Here is a 13,536-nt window from a genome sequence, read left to right as displayed (position 1 = left end):
ATGTTCCACAATGGAAAATAAAATACATGACCCAGCATGATGGATATGTGCTGCTTTTCCAACAACAGGTTGAATAAATATTTAGTTATCTCAAATATATCCTATTTGAAACATATCTGTTAGTGAAATGTTATTTCACGTGATAAAACTTGAGAAATAATCTATGAGCAAAGTCAGCCTGGAAAAAGGTTGACGTACATAAACGCAGCATCGGGGCAGAACCCATTTAGGGCGTGTCAGTGTGGAAAGTCAACACATGATTGGTCAATAAAGCCGCTCCCCGTCTCTGATTGGAGGTTTCGCCTAACATACTCCCTTCGACCTTTCAAAATAGATACAATTCAATTTTCCATAAATATATCCTTTTATAGGCCTCATGTGTCTAGCTTTTGGATAAATCTATCCTGGTGATAAATGTCATTGGAAATATGAATGAATCAGTCGTACGCTACGCCACTGTCCACTAGATGGTGCTGTGTGTCCCACAACTTGCATGATGCAACCCATTACCTCTTTTACACCTTGGAGTTGAAGTTTTTACCACAGTCTGCGCCTAATTCAAAGGGAGGTTGATTTATTATGCTGCTGCAGTAAAAATAAATCTGGTTGACTTCATTTTTTTTTTTCCAAAATGATCAGGCATTAATACCTGCATGTAAAATGCAGAACATATGAGTTACTTTTAATACTCTTCCAACACACCACATAGATTACACTTACAACATCAATAGTAGTAGTCGCGGTAATGTAAAGATGCATGTTTTATATTACAGTGTAGGTCATGGCAGTATAACTGGACACATGATCCTCCTAGGATCACTCATCACATCAGACACCCATTTTAATTAATAATGGCCTGAGGGGAAGCACCATGCACTGCAGATTACACTGCGCACTGCAAGGTGAAGCCGGAGGAGAGAAGCACCAGGACCAAACTACACCACAGAAACCCAAGACGTGGACGTTCTTTCTATTTGTCGTAACACTCTTGTATGTTCTTCTGGGGATTACTGCATCAGGATGTTGTGAACATTTTTGGAAGCCTCCCATCCTGCATCCTCCTTCACACCCCACAAAATCTCCAAAACCTGTCTGGATGACTCAGGGAAGGCTTGTCCGACACATACCATGGCCTCCCAACCCCCGGCGGGATGGAGGGAGATGACAAACGGGGGCGGGCACCCCCACCATGTCAACAACGGAGGGCAGGCCGGGGGGGCCCACAGCAGCGCACGCTATATGCTGAAGAGACAACAACAACGACGACACAGACGCAGGTCATCTTCCCCCATGGGCAGGGTCATTCTTATCAATGCACCTGTTGATGGTGAGTTGATGTCTCAGTATTATGTATAACTAACATTTTGGATTCATACACATGCACCATGTGGTAGTATGAAACAATTACCACAGTACAACCTCTGGCAAAAAATGATGGAATAACCAGCCTTGGAGTAGGTAAAAAAAAAAACAGATAACAGACATGACACAAAACTATACTAATTTCAAATGGCAACTTTCTGGCTTTAAGAAACACTAAAATAAATCAAATAAATAGTCAGTACCAGTTTAATTTTTGAATCAAGCAGAGCGAAACAATTACGGGATTGCTCAATTCTGAGAAAAATTATGGATTCATGAAAAAACAAAGAACATTCCATTAGCACTTTGTTGCACCACCTCTGGCATTTATAACAGCTTGCAGTCTCCGAAAGCATGGACTTAACGAGTGACAAACAGAACTCTTCATCAATCTTGCTCCAACCTTCTCTGATTGCTGTCATCAGATCAGCTTTACAGGTTGGGGTCTTGTCATGGACCATTTTCTTCAATTTCCATTGAGATCCGGACTATTTGCAGGCCATGACATTGGCCTTATGTATCTTTCTTCAACAATGGTGTGGACATCTCTTCCTAGCGGTCCCACTGACAGACACGGCACCAGAGCCAAGCGTGCAGGTTTAACAAGGTTTTAATGATATAGATCATGGGTGTCAAACTCTGGCCCACGGGCCAAATTTGGCCCACCGTGTAATTTCACTTGGCCCTTGAGGCGATATCAAATTAAAACTAAAGCTGGCCCGCCAATCCTCCCGGGAGTCTTCCAAACGCCAGCCAGCCAGCCAGCCAGCCAGCGCTGGCCCAGTCACATAACATGTGCGGCTTCTGCACGCACACACATTAGAATGCAACGCATACTTCATCAACAGCGATACAGGTTACACTGAGGGTAGCCGAATAAAAAACTTTAACACTGTTAAAAATATACGCCACACTGTGAATCCACACCAAACCAGAACCCTTTGCAGCACTAACTCTTCCAGGACGCTACAAGGTGTGTGTGTGGGGGGGTGGGGGGAGGTTTGGTGGTAGCGGGGGTGTATTTTGTAGCGTCACGGAAGAGTTAGTGCTGCAAAGGATTCTGGGTAATTGTTCAGTTGTGTTTATGTTACGGTGAGGATGTTCTCCTGAAATGTGTTTGTCATTCTTGTTTGGTGTGGATTCACAGTGTGGCGTATATTTCTAACAGTGTCAAAGTTTTTTTATACTGGCACCCTCAGTGTAACCTGTATCGCTGTTGATGAAGTATGCGTTGCATTCGCTCGCGTGTGCGTACAGAAGCCGCACATATCTTGTGACTGGGTCTGAACGATGCTAGAATGGATGAAAAGCGGACGTGACGATAGCTCGTAGAGTACGTTAAAGGTTAATTTGTTCAACCTTGGCCCGTGGCTTTGTTCAGTTTTAAATTTTGGCCCACTCTGTATTTGAGTTTGACACCCCTGATATAGATCAACAAAAGTTATCTCCCCTAATAGAACGTGACTTTTCAGTCACGTCCGTATCCTCTCTCCCCCTCTGCTCCCGGCCGCTTACTGTTAAAGACAACAGATGATTAGATTAACGCGTACCACCTGTGAAATCTAATCACCTGCCAGCTGTGTCTCGCCGTCAGCACATGCCCGATGGTGCTCGTCCTCAGCACCCTGGACAGCGGCAGTGACTTTTGCTCCTACAAGCAGCGCTGACCACACCTCCCCCCACAAATTGTTTTTCCACCTTTTGCTCTATGGCAAGATGCATTGTCATCTTGAAAAATGATTCCATCATCCCCAAACATCCCTTTGATTGATGGAATAAGAAGAGTGTCCAAACATCAACGTAAACTTGTGCGTTTATTAAAGATGTAATGGCAGCCATCTCCCCAGTGCCATTACCTGAGATGCAGCCCCATATCATCAATGACTGTGGAAATGTGCATGTTTTCTTCAGGAAGTCGTCTTCATAAATCTCATTGGAATGGCACCAAACAAAAGTTCCATCATCATCAGCTTGCCCAAAACAGATTTGTGATTCATCACTGAATATGACTTTCATCCAGTCATCAATAGTGCATGATTGCTTTTCCTTAGCCTATTGGAACCTTGTTTTTATCTGTTTAGGTGTTTTGACTGCTTTTCTTTAGCTTTTCTGTATTTAAATACCATTTCTTTTAGGCGGTTTCGTACAGTTCGGTCACGGGCAGTTTCCGCCTATTTGTTCTTCATCTGTTTTGCTGTGCATTTTCTGTTTTCATGAATATTGCTTAAAATTTTCTGTCTTGATGATTTAATGTTGTCCTTGGTCTACCAGTATGCTTGCCTTTCACAACTTTCCCATGTTGTATGTACTTGGTTCAGATTGTAGACACAGCTGACTGTGAATAATCAACATCTTTTGCAACATTGCGTGATGATTTACCTTCTTGAAGACGTTTGATAATCCTTTCCTTTGTTTCAATTGACATCTCTCGTGTTGGAGCCATGATTCATGTTAATCCACCTAGTGCAACAGCTCTCCAGTATGTGAACACTTCTTTTTAACTGTAGACTAATGAACATATTGAATCTGATGCAAGTGTTAGCTTGGGAAATTAAAATTTACAGGGTGATTCCATAAGTTTTCTCAGAATTGAGTGATTCCATTTTTCACTCTGCTTCAGGGGAGTTTAAACTACGGCCCGCGAGACGGCACTTGAGTTGGCAGGTGTTTATATTTTAATTTCAAATATCTGAAGGATATTTGAAAAACATGCACCTGGGGATAGGTTGATTGTCAACACTAAATTGGCCCTAGTGTGTGAATGTGAGTGTGAATGTTGTCCGTCTATCTGTGTTGGCCCTGTGATGAGGTGACGACTTGTCCAGGGTGTACCCGCCTTCCGCCCGAATGCAGCTGAGATAGGCTCCAGCACCCCCCGCGACCACAAAAGGAAAAAGCGGTAGAAAATGGATGGATATCTGATGGTTTGATAGGTGCTCAATTGTTGCCAGCTTGTGTACAACGCGAGTGACGCAGGCCAGCGTACTTTCTAGAAACTATATGCAAAGCATTTACCTATATGACCCAATCCAAGCAACCTTCCTTAGTCATGGTGCAGAAAAAATATTTCAACCAGCACAAAAAGTCAACAAACATGTCACACATAACACAACCTGCTCACTGAACTTTGTGGATATTATAAAAAAAAAACAGCCAAACACCATTAAAAAAAAATCAAAATTATCCATCCATGATGGGGAAATGCAAAAAAAAACCTCTCTCCACACTTATCCATGTTTGGTGCATTTTAGCTGCTTGATATTTATGACTGATTACAAAACTTTAAGGAAGCCGTCATAAAGGTAAACAAGGTAAGAGTTCAAACTTCCACATGCGCTAATATTTAATTCTAATATTATTAATTATACATCCATTATATTACTATAATATGTACACATATAGGCTTTATATTTATATGTATGTATATATGTACATATGTATACATATATACTTTGCATGCAGTAGGCTTCCGGCCCCTGGCCCCAATTTTTTTAGCCCAATAGTTAAAAAGTTTGGACACCCATGTCTGCTTGATCTAAAAATTAAACTGTTACTTACTACCGCAATTTATATTTTTTATTTATTTTAGTGATTCGTAAAGCCAAAAAGTTGCCATTTGAATTGACGATAGTTTTGTATCATGTCTGTTATCAGCTTTTTTTTTTCAACAAACTTAAACAACTTAAAGAAAAATCTCCAAATCTGGTGATTATGTAATGTTTGCCAGGGGTTGTCTATGTACATTGTGTTCGCTGTCACTGAGAAGTTGTGGTGTTTTTTGCAGGTGGAGACGACAGCGCAGACATCCACACGGTGACAGTCGACAAGACTCTGGATGGACGTCTGGGCTTCAGCGTCCGAGGGGGTTCCGAACACGGACTGGGCATGTTTGTCAGCAAGGTGGAGGACGACAGCTCGGCAGGTCAGCGGGAAGTGTGTGTTCACCCTGCTACCTGTACACGCTCCATGCTGTGTTCATGTGCTTTTTACAGCGCAGGCCGGGCTCACGGTGGGAGACAAGCTGGTGGAGGTGAACGGAGTCAGCCTGGAGAGCATCACCATGAGCAGCGCCGTCAAGGTCCTGACGGGCAACAACAGGCTGAGGATGGTGGTGAGGCGCGTGGGCAAGATCCCAGGGATCCGCTTCTCCAAGGAGAAGACCACCTGGTGAGCTGTATTGTCAGCGCACCTCGTTCTTAGAGCGTGTATTCCACGTCTTGGTGTCATGTGGCTGCAGTGGATGGATTACTGCTATGACCTTTATGCTCATTTTGATCAGGTGATACTGACAGTTACTTGCTGGGGTTCTTAACAGGGAAAACATTGCCATGTAGCAGCAAATCATGTAGAATAGGTGTTAGTACACACTTTAGTACACTTTCTCTTAATGTCTGGTAGGGTTTTCTTCATAAATCACAATTTATAATCAGTAGGGATTAATTGTACAACTCTAACAAACACACTCACCCACCCACCCACCCACCCACCCACCCACACACACACACACACATGCACACATACTGGTTATCTTTTGGAATGGGGACCAAGTTTTTGATCATCACTTGTGGGGACCACACTTTCTACAGGTTGTGGAGGCATAAAATCTTTTAGGTAAAATGGCCACTGCCCAGTTAGCTCATACACATCTTTAAATCTCTGGATTGATGAAGTAATGTGCTGATCATTCTTACTGGGGACCCTGGGGAAAAAGAGTTAATATGGTTCATGGGGACCCAAATTTAAATAATTTTGCATAATTCACACAAATTTGTACGTGACTACTGAGGACCATTTTTTAAAAAAAGTCAAAAATTAAATATGACATGATCCTCAGAATACAGCACTACAGCTGTCCTCTTATTGGAAGTTTCAACACTTAAATGTTGAAGCAAATCCTGCACTTAGGCATCTTCAGAATGGATTTGACTATCATTTAAAAAAGTTTCCCTTTAGGGGACCTGTTTTTTTGTCCCCATACTGTCAGAGGTCCCCTAAAGGTGACTGTGTAAACAGAGTGATGTCCCCATAAATTAAGCATTGTCAGAACACACACACACACACACACACACACACACACACACACACACACACACACACACACACACACACACACACACACACACACACACACACACACACGCACAAACACACACACACACACACACACACACACACACACACACACACACACACACACACACACACACACACACACACACACACACACACACACACACGCACACACATTCTTCTATTTGTTACCTTCTTGAGACCTCCAAAAAACGCCTACCTCTTTAGGACCACCCTTTCTAGACATATAAAGATTTGTATTTACAACATTTATGCAAATATAAAAGAGAGTTGCTTTTAGTAATTTTTTTTATTTTTTGTAATTGATTTTTAATCTTCATTATTTACTTCAAGTTATTACAGTATGTCTCTCTATACACGTGTATTTTTTTTAAAAAAAATTAATTTTGGCCAAAGGGGGCGCATTTCAATTTCTTACACGCACCTGTTATTACATATGTTGACCAGAGGGGGAGCACTTAAAATTTTTACACACACTTGTTATTTCATATGTTGACCAGGGGGGAGCACTTCATTTTTTTTTCACACACTTGTTATTTCATATGTTGACCAGAGGAGAAGCACTTTTAAAACCGACACACAGTCAATTTGAAAAATCCCTCCTTTTTGGGACCACCCTAATTTTGATAGATTTCACCACCAGGAGTGCAAATGAGACATTCTCTATTAGATGCAATGGTTTATCGTATTGGGACCATGATTTATGTCCTAACTTGTTCACCGGTCCTCATATGGAAGCTACTTTTCCTTGTTGATGTCTCAAGAAGGGTAGAAATACAAGAACACAAACACACACACACACACACGCACACACGTACACACACACACACGCACACACGCACACACACACACAGGTTTGTAAGACAAAACCAAAGATTTAGCTTTGTTGCCCTAAACGGTGGAAAAAGGACAAGGAAAGTTGGCAAACATAACTCAGACAAACAAAAAAATATAATTGAAATACTACAACAGTAGAATAATTAGGAGTCCTTATCAGTTTACTTATACCAATTAAATTCACACTGAAAATATTGAATTTATTGCTTATTATATATATAAAAGGGAAATTGCACAGACCAGAAATAGCTATAGAAGCAATTTTCATTTGTTGTCTCTGAGCAGGTTCCAGGTTGATGACCCAAAGCAGATTGCCGATCGTCACTAAAAATGTGTATTATTTGCTCCTGAAAATGTATCTAGCAGTCATTTCCCAAAATATCAATTAGTTTTTGAGTCACGCCCCCTTACCAGCGCCAGACTCAATATGTCGCCCCTTCTTGGTGTGACGTTGTGTACAGAAGTGGAGCCCATTCCCCTGCATAAACAGTGTGGATAAAGGCATGTGAAACTATTGTTTTGCATGTATTTGTTGCCCTGGTCCATTATTACTTCAAAACTGTCGTTAAAATTATGAGGGGGAAAAAAAGATATGAAGGAATCGTTCGTTTTGGACTTCCCTGCTCTTCCAACTCATTTCATAGACATAGACTGTTTCCTCATGCTTTTTTTAGCATTTGTTGAGAATATTGTCAGTAGAAGAGGACACAAAATATAATACCAGCAGCTTACCTTCTTTGTCTTCCGTTTTTGATCGCCATGTCTGCTCTTTTTTCTTAGTTTTTCCGCAGGTTCTGACTCAGTCTTTGCTCCTGATTCCCGGGATCGCATTTGGCTTGAGTCTTTACATTTTTTCCATCCAATCTCTGACCAAAACTCTTCCTCTTCCTTGTAAAAATCATTAAAGTGACCTCTGCAAATTACACTCCTTTCGCTTGCTCCATCCCACTTTGCGCGAGTCAATTTTAATGTAGAGGTCCATACTCTCCTCATATTGCCATCATTTGGAAACGTCTGCAGGCTGACCCCTTCATTAGTTGATTTAATTGCATAACGTAACCCCATCCTCTACTGTAGCGTCTATTCTATGCGCCTTATAATGCGGTGCGCCTTATAATTGTTGTGTTATAAGTGTGTTAATGTTACTAAAACGGCCTTCTTTCATCTCCGTAGCATCGCTAAAATTCGTTCCATTTTGTCCACTAGCGACGTTGAGATCATTATTCATGCGTTCGTTACGTCTCGTCTCGATTACTGTAACGTATTATTTTCGGGTCTCCCTATGTCTAGCATTAAAAGATTACAGTTGGTACAAAATGCGGCTGCTAGACTTTTGACAAGAACAAGAAAGTTTGATCATATTACGCCTATACTGGCTAACCTGCACTGGCTTCCTGTGCACTTAAGATGTGACTTTAAGGTTTTACTACTTACGTATAAAATACTACACGGTCTAGCTCCAGCCTATCTTGCTGATTGTATTGTACCATATGTCCCGGCAAGAAATCTGCGTTCAAAGAACTCCGGCTAATTAGTGATTCCCAGAGCCCAAAAAAAGTCTGCAGGCTATAGAGCGTTTTCTATTCGGGCTCCAGTACTCTGGAATGCCCTCCCGGTAACAGTTAGAGATGCTACCTCAGTAGAAGCATTTATGTCCCATCTTAAAACTTATTTGTATACTCTAGCCTTTAAATAGACCCCCCTTTTAGACCAGTTGATCTGCCGTTTCTTTTCCTTTCTCCTCTGCCCCCCTCTCCCTGTGGAGGGGGGAGTTACACAGGTCCGGTGGCCATGGATGAAGTGCTGACTGTCCAGAGTCGGGACCCGGGGTGGACCGCTAGCCTGTGCATCGGTTGGGGACATCTCTGCGCTGCTGACCCGTCTCCGCTCGGGATGGTTTCCTGCTGGCCCCACTATGGACTGGACTCTCACTATTATGTTGGATCCACTATGAGCTGGACTTTCGCTGATATGTTGGATCCACTATGGACTGGACTTTCACAATATTATGTCAGACCCACTCGACATCCATTGTTTTCGGTCTCCCCTAGAGGGGTGGGGGCGGGGGGGGGGGGGGGGGGGTGTTACCCACATACGTGGTCCTCTACAAGGTTTCTCATAGTCATTCACATCGACGTCCCACTGGGGTGAGTTTTTCCTTGCCTTTATGTGGGCTCTGTACCGAGGATGTCGTTGTGGCTTGTGCAGCCCTTTGCGACACTTGTGATTTAGGGCTATATAAATAAACATTGATCGATTGATAGATTGATAATGCGGTGCGCCTTATATATGAACAAAGTTTTAAAAATGTCATTCATTGAAGGTGCGCCTTATAATCCGGTGCGCCTTATAGTGCGGAAAATACGGTATCTGTAAAGGCAGGTTGAATCACAGCTCTATATTTCATATTAAATATTTGCCGCCATCTGCTGGATGTGTTGGGGTACTGCGCCTCAATGCAAAACGGCCCTACACGTAAACAACATGTTGTGTGTGTTTAGGGTGGATCTGATCCACAGAAGGATGGTGGTGGAGGAAGGGGGGCGCACGCCATCAGAGGCCAGTTCGGACAGCGCCCTCCGCAGGATGGTGCACCTCTTCACCACGTCGGACGACTACTGCCTGGGCTTCAACATCCGAGGAGGACGAGAGTTTGGACTGGGAATCTATGTCTCAAAGTAAGCAACCGCGCTCGGTTGAGGAGAAACGGCTGAACAGCGAATATTGGACTTGTCAGTTCACGTTTAATGTCCAGGTTGGACCCGGGCGGGCTGGCGGAGCGGCACGGCATCAAGATGGGGGATCAGATCCTGGCCGCCAACGGGGTCAGCTTTGATGACATCACACACAGCAACGCCGTGGAGGTCCTGAAAAGCCACACCCACGTCATGTTAACGATCAGGGTGAGTCCTTATTGTTCGTCGCCATGTTTCCTCGTACGTGTTCACTCAACTGCAGAGAGTACCAGGCATCAGTTTCAACACTTTCTCCTCCATCTCCACCGTAAACATTAGCTTTGCGGGTGCAAACGTCTGCTGTGCATATTTAATAAGACCCGAATAGAAGGAACTCACTTTAAATGGACTCTAAAAATAAAGAGGGTTCATTTTAGAACCCTTTGTGTGCGCCTCGCTGTTAATTATTTGTTCTCGGCACGTACTGGAACAAGTGACAGAGGGCCTCTAATTGTTCTGACACAATAACACATCTTAAGCATGTTAAAGAACACCACAATCCTGTGCAGTGTAAGACAGAGCTGGCTCGTGTGTGTGTGTGTGTGTGTGTGTGTGTGTGTGTGTGTGTGTGTGTGTGTGTGTGTGTGTGTGTGTGTGTGTGTGTGTGTGTGTGTGTGTGTGTGTGTGTGTGTGTGTGTGTGTGTACGCTCTTTAACATGGCCGTGTGCTCGTTTTCCTCCTGTGATCTCACGTTGCTCAGGCTCAGTGTTCATTATTCAGAGGCAGTTGTGGATCAGGTTTCGAATCAACACACACACAGTTTTATCCAGTGTGATGTGATCCTCCCTGCCTAGTGTATATAGACCATAATAATCACACACGTGGGCGCAGTGGCCAAGTGGTAAGGCGTCGGTCTCGTAAATCGAAGATCGTGGGTTCAAGTCCCATCTGTGCCTTGCTTTGATATTTAAAAATGTTATAGGCAGGTGCTAAGTCGTTTGCTTCTTCAGCGCGGATACGTTAGTCTACAAACTTTGGTAAATCAGGGATGCCCAAAGTAGGGCCCGTGGGCCAAACTTGGCCCGCCATGTCATTTTGATTGATTGGCCCGCCAAAGGGTGAATTAATGAACTCATATTATGTTTTGCATACGGTGAATGTTTATATTCATCTTGGAGAAAGCAAACCACCAACTTTAATTAAATAGTGGTTGTGGGGGGGGGGGGGGGCGTGGCCTGCGGGCCTGCGACGAAGGACCGGCTTTCAGATCAGCGGCAGGTGCGTAGATGACACAGCTGTGAGTGTTTGTCTGATCACCTTTCGCTCTGTTAAAGGCAGCAGTCGGGAAGGAGAGGGGAGAGTTGTTGTTGGTGATGGCGGTTGGTGACACTCGGAGAAAAACCATTTATGTGCTCGAGCGAGAAGGCGACGGGCAGAAAATGACTGGAAAAGGTCCCAACGAACATTTATTGAAAAATAAATTATTGTTCGCCAAGATGAACGCGGCTGTCATGTCCGTCATTGGTGGTCCAAGGAACCCGGAGGAAGATAATAAGATAAGGCCCCTTAGTTTGACATTCGTAGGTGGTTTGGATCACTTAGGAAAGAGGCCCTAATTGGGACTTTGGAATGCAAAAGTGATAGCTCTTGAGAAGTTTATTGACATCTTAAAGAATTGAATCCATGTAATGCTTTAAAAAGGCAAATGGATGGCACAAAAAGCCAAATGGCTTGTTTCCATTGTGGTCCATTACATATTCATCACATTTGATACATTCAATAATAAAAGTTATATAACCTGTAACATGTATATAAAAAATTACGTTAAAAAAACGTAATTAAAAAACTAATTAGCTTTGTGCTGCTATAGGAAGCTGGAAGATACCCTGCGTACAAGGAGATGGTGGCAGAGTACGGGTGGCTCGACAAATGTAAGTTTTCACTAGAACAAAATAATATTACGAAGTATACAACAAAAAATATTTGTATTTTTTCTCCATTCAACAAAATAGCCTTTATCCGTTCATCCAACAGTGGCCAACGGGGCAGCAGTGTCTTCCTCCCAAGGCTCCGACTCCCACTCCTCCACCTCCTCCGTGTCCTCCAGCACCCCCCTCAGCTCCCTCAGCGGTCTCTCCCAGGTCCTGTTCCCGCCCGTCTTTGGCGCAGACATGGTGGACGTGGCCATCTCCACAGAGGACCGCTCCAGACGTCCAAGCGCCACGCAGGAAACCACGGACACGGCCATACAGACCGAGACCTCGCCGGACGCCTCTGGGGAAACCGGCCGGATGGTCGGCGCCACTGTTCGGCTGAAGGACACGGTCATACACGGGATGGGGGAGGGGCCGGGAGAGATGGGAGGATGGACCAGGGCGCCGTCATCTGGTGATCAAGAGGTGGTGAAACACGAAGGTCCTAAGACGAAGGTCCTGATGGCCCTGAGTAGACCTCGGAAGCCCATCAGACGATCCCAGAGTCACATCACTCTATCAGGTCAGACCCTGAAAATATCACAAAAATACATCCAGCCATTCATCCATCTATACATCAATCGATTCAACCATACATGCATCTCTACATCCTTACACCTGTACATCCATACACCTGTACATCCATACATACATACATACATGCATCCATACATGCATCCATACATCTTTACATCGTACATCCATCCATACATACAGTACATACGTCCATATATCTATGCATACATGCATAAATACATCCGTACATCCATACATACATACATACACTACCGTTCAAAAGTTTGGGGTCACCAAACAATTTTGTGGAATAGCCTTCATTTCTAAGAACAAGAATAGACTGTCGAGTTTCAGATGAAAGTTCTCTTTTTCTGGCCATTTTGAGCGTTTAATTGACCCCACAAATGTGACGCTCCAGAAACTCAATCTGCTCAAAGGAAGGTCAGTTTTGTAGCTTCTGTAACGAGCTAAACTGTTTTCAGATGTGTGAACATGATTGCACAAGGGTTTTCTAATCATCAATTAGCCTTCTGAGCCAATGAGCAAACACATTGTACCATTAGAACACTGGAGTGATAGTTGCTGGAAATGGGCCTCTATACACCTATGTAGATATTGCACGAAAAACCAGACATTTGCAGCTAGAATAGTAATTTACCACATTAGCAATTTATAGAGTGTATTTCTTTAAAGTTAAGACTAGTTTCAAGTTATCTTCATTGAAAAGTACAGTGCTTTTCCTTCAAAAATAAGGACAATTCAATGTGACCCCAAACTTTTGAACGGTAGTGTATGCCCATACATCCATACATCCATACATCCATACATCCATACATCCATACATCCATACATCTTTACATCAGTACATCAGTATGTCAGTACATCAGTACATCAGTACATCCATCCATACATACGTCCATATATCTATACATACATGCATACATACATCCGTACATCCATCCATACATACATATGCCCATACATACATACATACATACTGTACATACATCTATACATGCATCTATACATCTTTTCACCAGTAAATCCATACATACATACGTCCATACATATATCTACACATA

General features: G+C 43.2%; 1 protein-coding gene and 1 non-coding gene across 2 annotated transcripts in view; both read left to right on the top strand.

Moving 5' to 3' along the window:
- Positions 1-1,159: 1,159 nt before the first annotated feature.
- The window catches only part of pdzd7a (PDZ domain containing 7a), a 53,915-nt gene continuing 41,538 nt past the window's right edge, over positions 1,160-13,536 (top strand). Inside the window, exons 1-7 of the mRNA XM_062057608.1 lie at positions 1,160-1,327; positions 5,147-5,284; positions 5,355-5,529; positions 9,792-9,968; positions 10,046-10,193; positions 11,836-11,896; positions 12,000-12,461. Of these exons, the coding sequence (XP_061913592.1) occupies positions 1,162-1,327; positions 5,147-5,284; positions 5,355-5,529; positions 9,792-9,968; positions 10,046-10,193; positions 11,836-11,896; positions 12,000-12,461 (1,327 nt within the window). The 5' untranslated portion in view covers positions 1,160-1,161. The remainder of the gene's footprint in view (positions 1,328-5,146; positions 5,285-5,354; positions 5,530-9,791; positions 9,969-10,045; positions 10,194-11,835; positions 11,897-11,999; positions 12,462-13,536) is intronic.
- trnat-cgu (transfer RNA threonine (anticodon CGU)) lies at positions 10,850-10,921 on the top strand. The gene has a single exon. It is a non-coding gene; the product is annotated as a tRNA-Thr (tRNA).

This window comes from Entelurus aequoreus, linkage group LG09 (genome assembly GCF_033978785.1).
Source record: "Entelurus aequoreus isolate RoL-2023_Sb linkage group LG09, RoL_Eaeq_v1.1, whole genome shotgun sequence".
NCBI lineage: Eukaryota > Metazoa > Chordata > Actinopteri > Syngnathiformes > Syngnathidae > Entelurus > Entelurus aequoreus.
This window is presented reverse-complemented; position numbering and strand designations above follow the sequence as displayed.